General features: G+C 39.9%; 4 protein-coding genes across 7 annotated transcripts in view; 2 read left to right on the top strand and 2 right to left on the bottom strand.

Annotated features, from left to right (window-relative positions):
* inpp4b (inositol polyphosphate-4-phosphatase type II B) overlaps window positions 1-2,656 on the top strand; it is a 172,934-nt gene extending 170,278 nt beyond the window's left edge. The window contains exon 22 of the mRNA XM_019360005.2: window positions 1,018-2,656. Within this exon, the coding sequence (XP_019215550.1) occupies window positions 1,018-1,150 (133 nt within the window). The 3' untranslated portion in view covers window positions 1,151-2,656. The remainder of the gene's footprint in view (window positions 1-1,017) is intronic.
* Window positions 2,657-4,871: 2,215 nt separating this feature from the next.
* LOC109202462 (uncharacterized) lies at window positions 4,872-6,238 on the top strand. Of its 2 annotated transcripts, XM_019360001.2 has the most exons (4): window positions 4,874-5,325; window positions 5,437-5,523; window positions 5,628-5,766; window positions 5,898-6,238. In XM_019360001.2, exons 1-4 carry the CDS (start codon window positions 5,190-5,192, stop codon window positions 6,136-6,138), a joined length of 603 nt encoding a protein of 200 aa, XP_019215546.1. In that variant the 5' UTR covers window positions 4,874-5,189; the 3' UTR covers window positions 6,139-6,238. The 2 variants fall into 2 exon arrangements, with proteins under 2 accessions (XP_019215545.1, XP_019215546.1); XM_019360000.2 differs by having other exon boundaries at window positions 4,872-5,523.
* On the bottom strand, window positions 5,912-9,017 carry LOC109202463 (putative nuclease HARBI1). Its single transcript, XM_019360002.2, has 3 exons — window positions 6,673-9,017; window positions 6,264-6,560; window positions 5,912-6,033 (listed from the first exon to the last, which is right to left on the bottom strand). The coding sequence occupies exons 1-3, from the start codon at window positions 6,978-6,980 to the stop codon at window positions 5,991-5,993; spliced, it is 648 nt and encodes a 215-aa protein (XP_019215547.1). The 5' UTR covers window positions 6,981-9,017; the 3' UTR covers window positions 5,912-5,990.
* A 119-nt stretch (window positions 9,018-9,136) lies between these two features.
* il15 (interleukin 15) lies at window positions 9,137-19,439 on the bottom strand. 3 transcript variants are annotated; one of them, XM_019359998.2, is made up of 6 exons: window positions 19,216-19,439; window positions 14,004-14,086; window positions 11,832-11,919; window positions 10,415-10,459; window positions 9,643-9,771; window positions 9,137-9,454 (listed from the first exon to the last, which is right to left on the bottom strand). In XM_019359998.2, the coding sequence occupies exons 1-6, from the start codon at window positions 19,270-19,272 to the stop codon at window positions 9,359-9,361; spliced, it is 498 nt and encodes a 165-aa protein (XP_019215543.1). In that variant the 5' UTR covers window positions 19,273-19,439; the 3' UTR covers window positions 9,137-9,358. The 3 variants fall into 3 exon arrangements, with proteins under 3 accessions (XP_019215543.1, XP_019215544.1, XP_019215541.1); XM_019359999.2 differs by lacking the exon at window positions 19,216-19,439 and adding an exon at window positions 19,021-19,169; XM_019359996.2 differs by lacking the exon at window positions 19,216-19,439 and adding an exon at window positions 18,704-19,008.
* Window positions 19,440-19,503: the final 64 nt, after the last annotated feature.

Consider the following 19,503-nt stretch of genomic DNA (forward strand, 5'->3'; position numbering starts at 1 on the left):
ACTATTGCATGAAACTGGACTTACAAATCAAATACTGGACAAACTTCAGTGGAAAAAATTGGACAATAGAAAATGTCTCATCAGAATTGTTAAAAGCCTCATGAGAGTCTTCCTTCTTTTGCATGCATTTGATTCCCACTTGGAGAAAGTATGAAAACGTGAATTTTCTGCATGTTTTCTCTTTGGTGTCATTTTGTTTAGTATTCATCCTGACTTCCAACTCGTGAAGGGTTGAGCAATTCACTCCCACAGGAGAAACTTAGACCGTTGTGGAAGCCTGAACCAGTAGATTGTTTTCAGTTGTGGTCAATATGGATTTCGCTAAACACCACGCCACCAATGTTTTTTACAGCAGTTCCAGTTTCGCAAGTGGGAGATCAAGACTAACTGCTTCAAGTCAGTAAAAGCACTTGAAGCAAAACAGATTGCACCAAAGTTTAAAAGACATTTTGCAGAAAGCTGCTCCAGGGTCCTTTTTACATAATACATTTTCTCTTGTATTGTTTCACAGCTGTGTGAAAATCTTCAGTTACATTTACTTTCTTTGAGAAGTATTTATCCGACTTGTAAGAACTATTATCAGCTGCTCTCTTGTCAGAGGGATCGCCCCACAGCAAGTTGCTCTCCAGGTTTGATTTGAGAAAGTTTCACACTAAATTCCCCTCCTGACATAAACTCTTGGGGGGTTTGTGTCTTTAGCATGAACTGAACCAGGAACCTTTCACTTACAAACTAATGCGCAAACAACAACACTACCGATCCAATATTTACTGCACTTTGTACAAAGTAATAGTCATGCAACAGAAAACGCTGCCTTTGCTCTGACTGTAATAAATAGTTTCGTGCTTTCTTTATCCCAAAGCAGCCACAAAGTAGTGCACAAAATGTTCAGGTTCTTTTTGTGGTTTTTGAAGGTGTCTGTATCATTAACACCACAAACTTAATTTCAAACCTCACTCATGTTTATTTTTTTGTTCTCTTTTTTCCCCCCTTTCACCTTCATCATTTGATCATCAGAGAAGGATGTCGCATTGAGAATGTTCAAAAGAATATTAAATGCAGGAAATATGCCTTCAACATGCTGCAGCTGATGGCCTTTCCCAAGTGCTACCGACCACCAGAAGGGACTTACGGCAAAGTTGACTCATGAGGAGAAAAGCCACATACTGTAAAATTAGTCATTCAGTATTATTCTTCTTTAGTAAATATTAAAGATCATGAATGATAGTATGTAAAATACGCTCTTAATAGGAAAAACAGTTGCTGGAGGTGTGTTTGTGTACATACGTGTGTGCGTGTGCGTGTGTATAGAGGGTACATTCATAGGCATTAAAAAAGTGGGTCCATTTTAAAATAAATGCACTTTCCACCTTACCATACATTGGTCATAACTTAAGCAACATTAAGCAGAACAACTTGGGGGTAAGTCAAAGTCTTACATAATGTGCAGATATCAGAGTATGAGAGAGATAACTAGCCTAAAAGAAGAGTTTTCAAGTGACTAGCTATTTTGTTTGTTTACGGTAACCATGCATTTGGATGTTCACTCAGTAAAAGTTAATATTTGGAAACACTGACCAATTTTTTGTAACAGCTCTTAAAGTTTCCGTAATCTTTGCGGACATCCACATTCCCTGTGGTTTTTCTCCACAGGGAAAACTTTATTTGGATGTGTGGGCCTTAAAAAGATAGTATGATGTTAAACCAAAATGAATAACTTGTGCTGTTCTCAAGAAATCATATCAACATGTTTTTTTTTAATGAAACACAGTATTCAGATTCAGGTTTCTCAGTTGGTTTTTGACTGAAGTCTACAAATTTCCCTCTGCTTAACACTGTCCTCTAGCTTTGCAATGCACCCCAATGGCAATGTAGCGCATGTTTTATTCATGACAGAACATGAAGAACTGAGACATTTTATCATTTCATCATAAAAATCAGTTGATTTTTGAAGGCAGCAACACGTCTCAAAAAAGTTGGGACAGAGGCAACAAAAGGATGGACAAGTAAGTGATACTAAAAGAAACAGCTGGGGGAATATTTTTCAACTAGTTAGGTTAACTGGTTACAGGTCAGTAACATGATGGGGTATAAAAAGAGCATCTTAGAGAGGCAGAGTTTGTCAGAAGTAAAGCTAGGCAGAGGTTCACTAAACTGCAAAAACCTGTGGCTACAGATTATAGAGGGAAAAAAATTCAGAACATCCAGAAAAGCACCATAAATGCTGAAAGGTGTGTGCAAAAAAATCTCATCCAAAGATTCCAAGACTCTGGACATACCTCAGAATCAATACTGAATGCTTGGGATCTCTTCAGGCCTTTAGATGGCACTGCATCACAAACCGCCACGATTCTGTGATGGAAATCGCTGAATGGGCTCGGGAACACTTCCAGAAACTATCGTCTGTGAGCACAGTTCAGTGTGCCATCCAAAAATTCAGGTTAAAGGTCTGTCGTTCAACGAAGAAGTCAAATGTGAACATGATTCAGAAACACCGCCACCTTCTGTCAGCCATTGCTCGTTCAAAATGGACAGAGGCACAGTGGAAAACTTCTTTTTAGAGAACATGGACATCCTCCGGACTGAGGAGGAGAGTAAGCATCTGGATTGTTATCAGTGCTCAGCTGCATGCCATCACAATCTCTTTGATGTTATGGAAATAGATCAGTACCTATGGAATTTGTGGCTTGCACATCTGGAAAGGGACCATCAATGCTCCAAGGTATATATGCAGGATTTAGACCAACATATGCCCCCGTCCAGACGTCTTTTTCAGGGAAGGCCTTGCATATTTGAGTAAGGCAATGCTAAATGTCACTGTCAAACTCTTCCAACAGCATTGCTTCATAGTAAAAGAGTGTACTCCCTGCCTGTACTCCCGACCTTTTACCAGCTGAAAACATATCAAAGATAAAAAGCTCACCAATACAGACCCAGGACTGTTGATGCTCGTTGCTAGAATCCTGTATCAAACACGAAAAAGGGGATGCTACATAAACATGGCCCTGTCCCAACTCTTTGAGACGCGTAGCTGCCATCAAATTCAAAATGAACTAACATATTTCTTAAAATACTAAATTTTCTCTTTTATTTCAGCAGGAATGAGATATCGGCTTATGCGATTTGCACATCATTGCACTCTTTTTTTTTTAATTTACATTTTTCAAAACATCACAAGTGTTTCTGTTTTGGACCTGGGGTTGTACTATATTTAAACAACATGAAGGGCAGGGAACAACTGAACGCAGTTTCTGAATGCTAAGAAGTACATTTATATTATTTATTTTTGCTATTCTAAAATGTTTTTTTTTTTTTATTCTAAGGTTTGACACCTTGGGTTTTTATGCTCGTTTCCAATAAGTTGTATTTCATTTGACATTTAGAAATGTCTCTTTAAAATAAAAAAAATAAAAAATGTTTTACTGCTGGTTGTGTAGTTTGTGTGTCTGTGCACATATCAACAAATAGTTTTCACATTTCTTTATATGTGACATGTCAGAACCCCTCAGGCTCTAGTCCAATGCAGAGTTCATGTACTTCCCAGAAAGACATATTGAGTAGCACACGTCACAAATGAATAACTACCCTCACATCAGCTCTGCCAAAGTTGTATGAGGACACCAACAGCATGTTTGTAAGACATCAGACACACAAAATTCACTCAAATCCACTTTAAGCCAGCCTGGAAAAATTTGGAATGCAGCTGTAACAAGCTTCAGTTGAAAGCTCTGGAAGGACTGCCAACTGGCAAGCTGTACTCATCTGTTTTTGTTTTACCTTGGTTACTCCAGATTGTTTCTGCCTTCCTTATGACTTATTATACACTTCCGCACACAATGGGACTCCTTTTAATTGCATTTTAATGCTCATTATGTACACAAAGGCTGTTCTTAAACAGTGTTTACCCTGCAGCTCTGACATCACTGCATGCATTTGGAGTTCAAAAAGAGGTTAAGCGAAGTGATCAGCCTATAGTCAACTATAGTCTGTATATAAAAGGTGGACACAGTCTGAAGCCTACACTACGAAGCCAGATTTTGGCTTATCCATGTGACTTCAGGGTTAACCCTGGGTTTTCTGTACTAAATAGGTGGCTCACTTTTTGATGGGGTAAATTGCTGTGGTAACTTACGCTGTGAACATAATCTGCTCCGGAGCAAATTACCAATTACAGATCAACAGGTAAGAAATCATCACTGCCGGCCGATCAATTCTCCATAAAATAGCGTCACCACTCCTGGAAGGTGCGGTGGGCTAAAGTGTTTCCTTAACTGTGGACTACTGAATGAACCGGAAACTGTGTGTCACTTTGCCACAGGAATGTCTTAATGTGGTGACTAAATGTCTAATGTGGTTCTACTTGATTCTTTTTTACACCCCCGGAAACAGCGAGCACACATCAAGAATACCTATTCAATCAATCACATTCATTTCCCTTTGATCTGCTACACCCTGAAGCAATTTCCACATATCCTTTATCAGCAGTCTGTGGGAGGGTAAGCTTTAAAGCGTAGATGTATCCAGTTTAAAGTTTTAGAGCTCTAATCTTTAATATCACCAGTCCACTCACTTCAACTTAAAACTATTAAGTAGAATTAAAATATTTATTGCATGCCCTAAAGCAACAGATTAACTGAAGTGGCATTCATCCCGTTATTTTCACAAGTTTTGAATTTGTTTCGAGATTTTTATCACTTTTTGATAACATCTCTGGTCTTGGTGGGACTCATAGGGATGATTTTCTGTGGAAGAAGAGTCACATGATCTACGAAAGGCCCGTGCACCACCCTTTTCATGTGAAGCCACAGGGGTAACGCTGGGTTAATTTAATGACTTAATAACGAACCATACCCTGGATGTGTTGAACTCTTCTTTTAGGATAGGGCCCTGGCCTCTGATACCCTGGATGTGTTGAACTCTTCTTTTAGGATAGGGCCCTGGGCCCGTATCCCTAAAGATTCTGAGAATCCCCTCAGAGAGCTCCTAACTTAACCTAAAAATTCCTTGCCAGGAGTTTTAGCTTAGAAGTGATTCCAGAACATTTTCAGTGAACTCTGAGCAAGGAATGGATGGAAAATCCTATCTTAGTGAGGAGGTGTGGTTGACCCAGTTGCTAGGTATGAGTCATCATTTCAAAAGCCGTGATTGGTTGATCCTACAATTTTGATGGAAATGAGCTTTTGGTGAGAATGAGCAAAGGATGTACCCTCAAATCAATAAACATTATCCTACAAACACAGAAAATGGAGAAAAAAAGGACTCGCAAGCCGAACTGGACTGAGGAGCAGGGTTTGTTGCTGGCCCAGTTGGTGAACGAACATAAAGGTATGTTACGAGGAAAATTTGGCCCAACTGTCACTAGCCAAGGCAAGAGGCGCGCCTGGGACACAATATCCCAAACAATCAATGCCTCTTTTCCACTGGTGGTGCGGACAGGCGACGATTGTGAGAAAAGGTGGTATGTGCTGCAGTCCAAGGCAAAAGATGAGATTGCAGCACACAAGCGGGAATCCTCACTCACAGGTGAGCAAAATATTATAGCCTACCACATAATCTGGCAACTTGCTCCTGCTGGCAAAGTTAATTTACATGCCTAAGTACTGTGTTCATTGACTGTTTCTTTCTAGGGGGTGGACCACCTGCAAAGCGGCTGTCCCAGGTGGCCGACACTGTCTTTCAAGTCCTGGGACACTCTGAGGTCAGTGTCACCGGGCTGCCAACAGGCATTGACACATCAATGATGCAGGCCCTTGAAGTGCAGCAAAGGTAGGACACAGGGTTGTTCATATCTACAGTGTTTATTCATTGCAGAAGCAATTTCATGTGTTATCCATGCTCATTGTATCAAATTAATTTAATCAAAACAATAATTAAACTAGGCCTATGCATTTCTGTAGCATGGAGCCATCACAAGAACCGGGCCCATCAAGTTTGCCGATGAGATTGCCGCCTGAACCATCTGCAGCTGCTACTCAGGATAGCCCGGTGGATCAAACACCATTCCCATCCGCAGCACCTGCTCCGTCAGCATCCCTGCAGGAGAGCAGATTGCAACTCACAATTGATGTGTTTGAACAACAACAAAAAAAGTCCTTTCCCTTCAGGAGGAGTACTACCGCCTTAAAATTGAACACCTAAAACATAAACCATTTACAGATTGTGTTCTGTGTCTTGCATTTAATAATTGCAGGTGATGTCCAGTAAAACTGTGGTAGTTCTTAATACCATCACAAGTTCTCAAAAGACATGGGGCTACAGCTTGCCTGAAATGTATATTTGTGAAGTTTGCCCTGTAAGGCAGTCCACTCTGGGCTAGGTTCCCCTGTGGAATGTAAATATCTTCTTCACCACCATCCTCATCGTTGTCTTCATCCTCATCGCCATCCTCCAGAGGTTCTGCAATCTGTCTAACCTTGCAAATATTGTGTAATATTGCACAGGCTATGATGACTTTGCTGACTTTTTCAGGCCTCAGCCGCACCTCTCCGTGGAGAACATGAAAGCGCCTCTTAAGCTGGCCTATGCCACGCTCCACCACCGCTCTTGTTGTCTTGTGGGCCCTACAATAGAATACAGAGACCTTTAATTATTTGATGGAAATATTGCACTACTTGGATGCTCTAACATATTGCTTGCATTTCATTTCCATGATTTTTGTATTGTTTGGCTTACCTGTTATAGTTTAGTTGGGGCCCTTGGCGTGGCTGGAGGTAAGGTGTAAGGAGCCATGGTTTGCATGGGTAGCCACTGTCCCCTAACAAGTGGCAATTAGCTGGCACATAGTGTCTCTCAAAAAGCTGTCTGATGCCACTCTCGGAGAGCATTCTCGCATCATGTGTGGAGCCTGGCCATTTCGCCACAGTGTCCAAAATCTTACAGGCCGCATTGAACACTATTTGCACATTGATGCTGTGGAAATTCCTCCTGTTAACAAAGACAGCCTCATCCTCTGATGGCGCAATTATTCTCACGTGTTCCATCAATTACACCCACAACGCCAGTGTATCCTGCAATGTCCATAAATGCCCTTTTATGTGTGTGTAAAGTGCGGGCATCCAGCGGGAATGAAACAAATTGTGTCACAATATTAGGTTGTGACAAAGTTGTCAGTGTTTGGGTGATGACTCTGCTGACGGAGGACTGGGACAGACCCAAGTCATCACTGCTGCATTGTTGCATTTTCCCGGTTGCCAAATACCTCAGGGTTGTGATTACTTTCATCTCCGGTGTAATAGCGTTGTGGCATCGAGTTGGTGAAGTAATTGCATCTCTAAGGAGATCCACCACAAACATGATTCCTGCACGATCCAATCTATAGCGTCTCAATAATTCCCTGTCATCCAGTGTTTGCAGGACATCTCTCCTGCCTCTTCTGTTGGCCATTTTGTGCAGCTGCTTAGGGGAACTCCTAAGCCACTAAAAGTCCTCTTCCCTGCTCTTAGCAGATCTCGCCTTAGGAGCCCTTTTAAGTGCTAGGAATCTTGAGGAATAACTTTTATATTAACTGGGATTGTCGTGTCACTTTTAGGGGAAATTCGAAGAAAACGTCATAACTCTGAGAATTTTCTTAGAATTTGGCCGCTAGGAGCCACTTTTTGCACAAAGATTCTTTAGGGATACGGGCCCTGGCCTCTGATACCCTGGATGTGTTGAACTCTTCTTTTAGGATAGGGCCCTGGCCTCTGAATTTTTAGCATTATCATTTTGGTTGCAGCTGTGTTTGTTGGCACAGCTTCCACTTAAACCAAATGCCACAAGTTTTCCATTGATATTGACAACTCCTCAATCTTTCGGTCCTCTCAGGTTAAGAGTGTGAGTGTCATCCTCGACAGAACTTTGTCATTTCAGTCTCATAATAGTTGCATCAACTGGTCCACCTACTTCCTCTTACGCAACATCAATTGTCTGTCCTTTCCTTACCACCCCCCATATCCTTGTTTATAGCCTCGTCACTCCTGAGATCGATTATTGTAATTCTCTTCAGTCCTCCTAACAAGGCCCTTCGCAATCTCTGACTCCTCCAGAATTCTGCAGCCTGGATCATAACTCACACACCCTCTCACTGGTCTTCAGCAGCTTTGCTGCCTGCCTGTGGATCAGAGCTTTCAGCCACTCTGCTCCCCAACTTTGAAATTCACTTCCTCATGAGATCATGAATACTGGCTCTCTTCCCTTATTCAAGTCAAAACCCATCTGTTTAAACTGGCTTACTCTTTAAAATTTGACTCCAGTTGTTGACTCCAATGCTGTTCTTTTATGCTTTGTACAGTGACCTTGGGTTGTAGAAAGGTGCCACAAATAAAAATGCACTACTCCCCCCCGCCGATAGAAGTGGCTAGATTTGGATACCACATTGGAATTAAGCTATGAGCAAATTTGCCAAGCTTGGTTTGCATGCTACATGCACGCAACTGTGGCAGTAAATTTGAGGGTGCACAGCCACCCTCAGTGGCTATATAATCCTGCATCACAATACAGCATCTTTCAGAGGAAGTAGAACAATCACAGGCTTAAGGTGGCTTGTTTTGCAAACAAATTAAATAGTACTAGTACATCTCAGACAAACATTTGCAAACTTTGTAGACAGCCTGCAGTTTGCAGATAAGCTACCCTTGTATACAGAATGATAATGGCAGTTTTCCTGTCTGAATATCTACTAAAGACTCTCTTGCCACTTGCACGATAAATGCTCCATTCCTGATGCTGACCCAGAATAGAACAAAATTAAATAGAACAGTTTGTGTATCAGATACACAATCTCCCATGTATTCTTCAACAGTACGTGAAGTAACAGTTGAGTTTGTTTTAACACTTAATGTAAAAAAAGAAAAGTTTACAAAAGACTTTAGAGCCGCACATGTAGCAACCGGAGAGGAAAATGGAGAACTGAAGACCTCACAGACAAAACACTGGAGTAAGCATATACTGAAAGTACTCAGATACTACAGTCCATTAGGTGTATCAGTACAAGATTTTATTCAGTAGTGTATAGCAGTGTGATAACACACACAATAATATATACACACATATACATATATACATATATATATATATATACATATACATATATATATACATATACATATACATATACATATATACACACACACACACACACACACACACACACACACTATAGCTAAAAGCTGTGGCACTGACAGCATGTTTAAAAACAAATAAGCCAGATGTGTAGCACTGACATGCCATGTTACATTTAGTGTCATCAGCCTATAGAATAAAATACATCTTTAATTTATTATTACGTATGGTAGCAACATAAGCGATAAAAACAACAGTTATTTACAAATCTACACAAATGCACATTAGTAGTTTACAGTATTTACATCATTATATAATATTATGTAGAGTTGAGTTTTTGCAAAAGGTCCATTAGTCTCTCCATAAATGTTGTAATATTTTGAAGCGTGTAGGTTTCACATGCTGGACACCCATCCTAACAGGAGACAAAATTAAAGATTTGTTTCTCTCAAATGAATACAAACAATTACAACTGAAATCTAAAGAAAACCACTGCTGAAGCTTATTGCCTATGTGAAAAATGAAAGGTACAATCAAAAAGATTTTTTTCCCATTTAAGCAAATACTCTTAAATGGATCCTTTTAGAAGAAGTCAAACTTACAAAAAGATGGTTGCAGATTACTATTGAAATCATGGACACATTCCTGTAAATTATCCTCAATTTCTTCCTCACGAAGGACCATTTTCAACTCCAACATGTAACAGTTCAGCACCATCTCTGTACAGTTATCCTGGAAACAAAAGAAAATTTCTTAGCATTTCCTGAAAATGTTCTACAAGAGTTACATTTCTAAGGAATAAAAAATAAAATAAATTACTGTGTGATCTTGACAAGCTTTATAACAATTAGTATAAATAATGCCAAAGACCAAAATTAAAAACGTACTAAGCACTCCCTTCTTAAGATGATGATACCAGAGGCCCATATTACAAAGCAGGAATCAGATTATCCAGGTAATCAAGGTTAATTTTGTTTTCTGTACCATGAAGGTAGTTTATTTAACTGGGGTACATCGCCATGGTAACAGCCAAACTTGCTCCATGGGTATGTTGAATTCATAATACAGGGCCCAGAGTACGCTGTACAAAACATTCCAAACAAAGAACATGTTGTCGTCTACATGCTTTGGATGGCTGGCTATCTGAATACAGGTATGTTTACCAAGGAGGAAACAGAAGCATGGGCGTGGTGTTAGTGCCTTTTATAGCACTCAGTAAACTGAATGCGTGATTCTTTTTGTTTAGTCTTTGGAGAAGAGTGGAGGTTAAGGAGACCTCCAGAGTTTGGACATACACGCAACACTCGTTAGCACTTTGTAACAGATTCACACGATTTTTGATTAGAAATCAAAACTGAACTTTGTAAAAACTTACTGGAAAGTCTTGAATTCTTGGAGCGTAGAGCATAGCATCAGATTTCTGAAAAGAATTTAAAAACAAATAAACATTTTCATTTGTTTCACCAGATGTGCTTCTCACAACCAACCAGGTTAATATACCTAAGAAATTGGTGGAATAAAAAAAAAAAAAAAGACCCTTCTAGTCCCTAGGGATGTTTGACCACCAAATTTTAACTAGTTCAAGTGGACATTTGTGCCAAAGTTTTAGAAATTCCTTCTAAGCTCTTAAGTTCACTTGTTAATGAGAATGGGATTGATTGATGGACAAACAACCAGAAATTTCACCAGCCACTTCCTTAGGCACACCTATTCAACTCCTCATTAAACGCAGATATCAAAATCATGTAATTACATTGCAGCAACAATGCATTTAGATATGCTGACAAAGACAACCTGCTAAAAACTGAGCCTCAGAACAGGGAAGAAAGGTGATTTACGGGACTTTGAACTTGGCATGGGTGTTTGGGTCAGATGGGCTAGCTGGCGTATTTTAGGAACTCCTGATCTCCTCAGACTGTTCTGCACAAATGTCACGAAGGTTTGCAGATCACGTATATAATCTATTGCGCTTACTGCTCTTGCACTTCTGATTAGATGCAAACTGCATTTTGTTACCCTGTATTAATACATGCATAATGACAATAAAGTTGACTCCTAATCATGGTGTGAAAAAGAAAACATCCAGTGAGTGGCAGCTCTCTGGGTGAAGAGTCTGAGAGCAGAGCAAGATAACCAGATTGTTTCAAACTGTTAAAGCAACAGTGGCTCATATCACCAGTCGTTACAAGCAAGTTATGCAAAAGAGAATCTCTGAACATACAACACATCAAACCTTGACACAGATGGGCAACAGCAGCAGATGACATCAGCTAAGAACACGAAACTGAAACTCCAGTTACTACAACATCATAAAATTGGGCAATAAAAGATCTGATGAATCCATTTCTGCTGCGACATACAGCTGTGAGAGTCAACATTTGGTCTAAATGATATGAAAGCATAGATCCATCCTGTTTTTTGTCAGTGTTCAGGCTGATGGTGTAATGCGGTGGGAAACTTTCCTTAACACATTTCAGGTCTGTTAGCGTCAGCTGATCATTGTTTCAGCCTATATCCATAAATGATTACATGGCCAGTGACTGTATAATAAGTAAAGGCTCCAGTGTAGAGGTAAACTGTCCACTATGCATAAGTTCCGACATAATTAGAGTGACCATTTGCTGCTATATAAATAAGACTGACTTGATTTTTTTTTTTTAAATTGTTTTAAGTCAGTATCAGTGAAAAAAAAAAAAAAAAAAAAAAATAATTGTATGTCGTTTTTAAATGTCATACAAATTTTTAACAATAAGAGCTCAACATTACCAAAGAGTTAAAATGAAACCTCTCACCTTCACAGAAGGAGTCAGCTGTTTCAAACATTTCTGTAGATTCCCTGCGTCATTCACAGAATTGGCACATGTAGGCGTACTCAAGAGGCTTTAAGAATGAAAATACAATTAGAAAGAAACAATGATGGGAATATGGAGTTTTGTTGGATGCAACTGATTTGCTGCAACTAGCTGCTACTGGGGGAAGCAATATGGGGATTTAAATTTAATAATATAGTAAAAGTGCTTCAAATGCAGTTTAAATTTAATAAACTAATGCAGCTGAAGTTTGGATCATTTATATTTGAATGTCTAAACTTCCAAAGAGTCCAGTACTGTTGTCATACTGCATACTATCTGCTCAGTCATGGAGTGCATTTTGCAGAGATTTCAACACTATACAGTCATTCAGTCACTGTAAAAAGAAAGTACACCCCCATCAATTCTAAGCTTTTACATGACTTTTTTTGTTGTTGTTAAGAGAGGAGACATGATCCCCACGTCCCTTCCAAAAAACACAAAACAATGTTTCTACTTCTACTGTGATGAACTTTAACATGTCAAGAATTTCTGGCCTGCTCTTCAGAGTCTGGAATGTGGGTCCTGACTGTATTAATGTAATACCACTGTTCTTGGAAAGACACCGGCATCGTGTTAACACTGGAGACCAGGGCCCCATACCAGGAATCAGGCTTGGCTAACAATGAGTGCGTTAACCCTGAGATGAAAGGTAAACTCTTGCTTTTCTGTTCCAGGAAGCGTCAACTTCAACCTGGTTACCATGGTAACACATTCAGCAGACAGCTATTTGACATGCCAGTTTATTTCCTCATTCATTAAGTCATAGTTTAGAGCAAAGCAAGTTAATCATACTTCTACGTGTCACAAACACTGAAATCACAGTTAGCAGTTCACATATTCCAGTTAAAATAACCACTTTCACAGTCATTCATTCGCTCACTCATCATTTTATGATAAGTGAGACTGCAATTACGTCACAGATCTATTATTAGCTCAGAGTAAAATCTATAGTCGCCATCTTTCCAACTCAGCGAATCAGTTCCTCCAAAACATTTACTGTACATTGCTGTAGCAATCAGGATTGAAATAAAGGTCATCTGTGTAACGCTTTCGGACACTACACACTGATCAATTATTCGTCATGCTGTAATTGGACATGCTGACAGTCTGTCACCATTAGGTCTCGGAGAGGACGTGACTATGTGAAGATAAGCCTGAAATGACTTTAAGACTAAACTAAATGCATCTAAAGTGGCCTTTTAAATGGAGCTGCAGACAGTCTGAACATTTCATGTTGAAGTCTGTTCACAGATCAGTCGGTAAATTATGGCAAACATTTTAAAAAGGCACAGAGTCCAAAATTCTAATTCTGAACTTTGACCCATTTTCCACTGGAAAACTTAAGTGAACATCAAATAGCTTTTCTGTGACCCCCCCCCAAAACACCCCATTAAGTGTTCACTCAGGCCCCGGCAAACTGACAAACCTTGAGGTTTTATTGAGGGTCTCACACTTACTAATGATCAATTAATCAAGTGCAACTGATTTGCTGCACCTAGCTGCTACCACTGGAAGCAATATGGGGTTACTTGAGTTTCATACACTATATTTTGCCTTAGTTTTTGTTAAATACTGACAGTATTATGAGTCATGTTTTGTTGTTTACCTCAGGTTATATTTACCCGATTCTAAGACCTGATGAGGAACACATGATTTATTATATCCTTATATGTAAGACTTTAGAATTTAAGAGGATGTACTTATCTGTTTATTTGTAGGCATTAGCCATTTTTACATTTGTTTTTATTGTACTCAATATAAGGTTTATGCCAGACCTGCACTAAATTAATAGTACTGACAATTTCTGAAATATTTTTTATGGCTCTGTGATGATTAATCCACCAGTATGTGCAAGCTATTTAATCCAAATGAATACTATCATTATTGGCATTATTCATAAATATTCAAGTTTACAGTTTTACCCAAAAAAAAAAAAAGCAGAAACACAAATCACATTACTTTTTGATTAAGATACCAAATGACAGCTATTTACTTGCACTCCATAATTTTTTGACAGATTTACTAGATTTCTAAATGTTTTCAAATAACAGGTGATCTAGTACATCTATTAAGCACCGTAAGTATAAGAAAAAACACACACTATATGCCTACCTCAGAACTAACAAACAAAGCCACACCTGAGTTTTGTGGCTCTCTCGGCACAGCTTACAGGTCAGCTGGATCTGGAAACCCCTCTAGAATTTGTACAAGAAAACATTAGATCATCATCATCATCATCATCATCATCATCATCGTCGTCGTCGTCGTCATCAACATCTTTTATGTCACCGTTTTAAAATTGTAATATAATGGGTGATAAACATGCAATTATGGTAATTGAAATTTAACAAAAATCTGTCGAGCCATCTTTGTGTAACACTGTGGTAAGTACAGTGGCTTGCAAAAGTATTCAGCCCCCTTGAACTTTTCCACATTTTGTCACATTACAGCCACAAACATGAATCAATTTTATTGGAATTCCACGTGAAAGACCAATACAAAAGTGGTGCACACGTGAGAAGTGGAACAAAAATCATAAATGATTCCAAACATTTGTTACAAATAAATAACTGCAAAGTGGGGTGTGCGTAATTATTCAGCCCCCTGAGTCAACACTTTGTAGAACCACCTTTTGCTGCAATTACAGCTGCCAGTCTTTTAGGGTATGTCTCTACCAGCTTTGCACATGTAGAGACTGAAATTCTTGCCCATTCTTCTTTGCAAAACAGCTCCAGCTCAGTCAGATTAGATGGACAGTGTTTGTGAACAGCAGTTTTCAGATCTTGCCACAGATTCTCGATAGGATTTAGACACCAGACAGGTCAGGGATAAAGTTATTGAGAAATTTAAAGCAGGCTTAGGCTACAAAAAGATTTCCCAAGCCTTGAACATCCCACAGAGCACTGTTCAAGCGATCATTCAGAAACGGAAGGAGTATGGCACAACTGTAAACCTACCAAGACAAGGCCGTCCACCTAAACTCACAGGCCGAACAAGGAGAGCGCTGATCAGAAATGCAGCCAAGAGGCCCATGGTGACTCTGGACGAGCTGCAGAGATCTACAGCTCAGGTGGGGGAATCTGTCCATAGGACAACTATTAGTGGTGCACTGCACAAAGTTGGCCTTTATGGAAGAGTGGCAAGAAGAAAGCCAATTGTTAACAGAAAACCATAAGAAGTCCCGTTTGCAGTTTGCCACAAGCCATGTGGGGGACACAGCAAACATGTGGAAGAAGGTGCTCTGGTCAGATGAGACCAAAATGGAACTTTTTGGCCAAAATGCAAAACGCTATGTGTGGCGGAAAACTAACACTGCACATCACTCTGAACACACCATCCCCACTGTCAAATATGGTGGTGGCAGCATCATGCTCTGGGGTGCTTCTCTTCAGCAGGGACAGGGAAGCTGGTCAGAGTTGATGGGAAGATGGATGGAGCCAAATACAGGGCAATCTTGGAAGCAAACCTCTTGGAGTCTGCAAAAGACTTGAGACTGGGGCAGAGGTTCACCTTCCAGCAGGACAACGACCCTAAACATAAAGCCAGGGCAACAATGGAATGGTTTAAAACAAAACATATCCATGTGTTAGAATGGCCCAGTCAAAGTCCAGATCTAAATCCAATCGAGAATCTGTGGCAAGATCTGAAAACTGCTGTTCACAAACGCTGTCCATCTAATCTGACTGAGCTGGAGCTGTTTTGCAAAGAAGAATGGGCAAGAATTTCAGTCTGTAGATGTGCAAAGCTGGTAGAGACATACCCTAAAAGACTGGCAGCTGTAATTGCAGCAAAAGGTGGTTCTACAAAGTATTGACTCAGGGGGCTGAATAATTACGCACACCCCACTTTGCAGTTATTTATTTGTAAAAAATATTTGGAATCATGTAGGATTTTCATTCCACTTCTCATGTGTACACCACTTTGTATTGGTCTTTCACCTGGAATTCCAATAACACTGATTCATGTTTGTGGCTGTAATGTGACAAAATGTGGAAAAGTTCAAGGGGGCCGAATACTTTTGCAAGCCACTATAATTTCCGCTTCTATGGCTGAATAGCAATAACAGATACGTGACCATTTTCTCTGAAGTCTTCACATTTCTAAATTCTGTCAGTCTTTTGTGACCATTTGCTCATCTGCTACAGGCTGTGCTCCTTATATTTTAAAGCCAACTCTGTTCTCTTCTTATATTTTCTGCATCTACTAAAACAACAGAATGAGTATGAAATATTAACTGAAATGCAGAAATAGTACATTTTTATAGTGTATTCAAGCTGTTGTCCTGCACTGCTAGAAATACTACTACCCCCCCCCACAGTCATCAAAGTGCAGAAAGTCAACCTTCTTTCATAGGGAAGAAGTCACAACTTGCACTTAGTCCAAATAACAGTTTCAATTTAGAGATTGAATGCTTTGCTATTCTCTCAAAACGGAAAACAAAAAAAACCAAACCAGTACCCATGTACCTTTGGCCAACTCCCCAGAGTTACCCTGCTTGAGTTCTTTGGCTAATCCACACACCATTTTCTTTCCCCCAGCAACATTTTACACACACACACACACACACACACACACACACACCTTTTTCCCTATGTTAATACTGTCCATATGTACATAGCACTGCAGAACTGTACCCCCCCCCAGCATGTTTACACTGAGTAGAAGATGCTCTGCATCTCATTGTACAACTGCATAGTGACAATAAAGGCTTTCTATTCTATTCATTCCACTTCCAAATGGAATACAAGCTCTGGAATGCCAGCTGGGTGTGCCCAGAAAATCTCCAAAGGGAGGCAACCCACACTCATTAGAAGCCTACATTATTTCAGTTGTACTCCAGTTTCATTCCAGATGTACAAGCTGAGGCCCTCACACTACCACCAATATGCAATTTATACAGGGCTTTAATATTTTTTTTTTTTTTTTTAAATGTAAAATTAGTCATTTACTTGAGGTCCAGTACCCAAGTTTGGGTATTTATAATAAATCAGATTTTGTTGTCAATTGTTTAATAAAACTTCTTTAGATTTAAACATTTTTTGAACAGATTTCTAAAATATTTCCTTAAAAAAAATAAATAAAAAAAATGACAGGTTGTATAATAAATTAGTTAAGGACTGCATTTCTGCATTAAAGCTACACCCTAGGAACAAAATAACCAGCATACTCAAAACTAACATCTCACTGGAATCACACTACAATTTTTAGTAATCCAGTAACCATAGGTACTGCACTAAATTCAGTAGCCACATTACAGCTACAGTTATGTCGGTATCAGCATGATGGATTGGGGGGGGGGTTACAGAAATAAATACATCTTAAATGGGTCTTGCTATAATGCTATAATCAGCTAGTGTCAGTTGGAGCAGTTTTTGCACAAGTACAAAAGTGTGATGGCAAAGTGCAAACACTGCAAAAAGAGGCTGCTGCTAACACAGCATCGGCTCTTTCCAAGCATCCATAGACAACATCCTAACAAAAAGCTAGCCCAGAACCCAAAGTGACGCTAAAGCTAAGTGTATGCTGACCCCAGCACAGCAGCCAGAGCCTGATCTTCCACAGATAACAAAGGCAGCGGTGACTACTCAGGCTTGTAACATTGCATCATCCATTTCCAGTTGTTTCTACAGTAGAACCACTGTGGCTTTGCATCTCTTTGGCCTGGTTTTTAATTTGCTTTCTGTTCCGTTTTGTGTTCAGACTCAACTAAAAACTAAAACAAAGCTTGTGTGGGACTTCAAGCTTTGTCCCACACACAAACAGGGATTTGTGTTGGGTATCAGGACTGAAGAGAAAGATAAATACTGTTAGATAACCTGTCTTACAATGAATTTTAGATCTTTTTACAGAGCAACACAGAAATAATGTCACAAATTACTTTTTCCCACCAAGCAATCAAGTGTTGAATGTATACACTGAGTGCTACATAACTTTTAAGGACAGTAATGAGTTAATTACTTTTGGCAACACCAAACCCTTTGCAAACCCAACATCCTGTCAATGCCTAAAACAAATGCGACTGGCCCATTCAGTACCTGCGCATTTCCAGCTACTTTTTCTGCAGCTATTTCTCTAACAGACTGGAAGAGAACTGATCAACCTGAGGACAGAAATCCCACTAGCAGCTAGTGTTAGGGCTGCAGGATTGCAGAGAAATGCAAGTCCACCATGCACAACTCTAAATGCAGGCAACAGTGTCAGACAACTATAAAAAAGCTTTAGGTTGAACCCAGACACTTTAAGGGTAGACCTCACTCAGACAACCACACATGATCTTTGTCTGAAATCTCCATCGGGGACAAAGCCAAAGCAGAGGATGTCTGGGCATGTTCTCCAACATCCAATGCTTCAGCAGTTGTATTATTAATAATAAGGAGAAGAAGAAGAAAAATATTTTAAAATCAAATACTGATAAATGTACTTTTTATTTGACTTGAATTCTGTTGCAGATGTACTTGTGTTTTCCATTTGTACTCTACTAGAACTGAAGTTAACATTTTTCATTTTTTTAAGAATAGAAATATATGTTCAGTGTTACTATGAAACAGTCGCGTGTCTAAAACCAATTACGGTAGCCTAGTAGCGTTAACATTTATCGATGGTACTCTCCAGCACTTACACTTGCTCTTCCAACAAGAGTTGGATGGATAATCACGACTAACCATTTCTTGAAGGTTGCGCTTCAACCGTGATAGTTTCCTCTTAGTTGAAGCAGACCAGCCTTCCTAAAAATCATTCTTCAACAGTTTACAAAACTATTACAGAGACTAAACTGGAGGCAAGACTAATAACCGGTAATCATTTCCTCGTACCTTTGCTCGAACCGTCAGTCGCGTACTACCAAGGACGCATTTATTTCCATACCCAGCAGTCTCGACGCAGTTTGCAGCAATGCTGACAAACGGCGTTGGACAAAATAAAAACGTAAACATTAAGTTAAGCAGAAACAAGAACGTGGTGGACGTGCACATGCTTTGCCTCCATTCTCACTGACAGCTGTGCAGAAGCTTCTCCCCATAAACACACAACAGGAAAGACGGGCTGCCAAACCAGATCGCCTCTGACTAAATCGAAAGTGAAAGCAAGTTAGTGAAAGCGAGAGCATTACTTGTTTTTTAAACCAAATTACCATAATGGCACATAGTTCACCGACAGCAGCTGAAATGTATCCCGCGGACCCACGTGGATTGCCCAGTAGACACACCTCCTATATTTACGCACTTTATTAGCCTCCCTAATTGGGGACACGCCGTGTTTTCCTCCAGGTGATTAGCCGAGAGTTTTGGTTAGACCTCTACCAGTAACGCACTAAAATATAACTTACAGCTCGCTGATCTCGGTGACATGTGAGTTGAAAGAGGATCACCGGGAGCGCCGTCATCTGCGCAGTGACTGCGGTTGCCGTCGTCCTAGCCAGCGGAGCAGCAAGCAAAGATTACGTTTTTGCACCTCATTTGTGATAATAAAGCTGGTTTGTATCATTGGTCTGCAGCCAGTGTTATTAACACTTGTGGCGAGAGTGAGTCCGGGTATGATTTCGCAGGCTGATTTGCACACGCCCTGACGTTCACTCCTCCTCCAAGTCGTCACTTTGTCGGTTTCTTTTTTCTTT

The sequence above is a fragment of the Oreochromis niloticus genome, linkage group LG6 (assembly GCF_001858045.2).
Source record: "Oreochromis niloticus isolate F11D_XX linkage group LG6, O_niloticus_UMD_NMBU, whole genome shotgun sequence".
In the NCBI taxonomy this organism is placed as follows: domain Eukaryota; kingdom Metazoa; phylum Chordata; class Actinopteri; order Cichliformes; family Cichlidae; genus Oreochromis; species Oreochromis niloticus.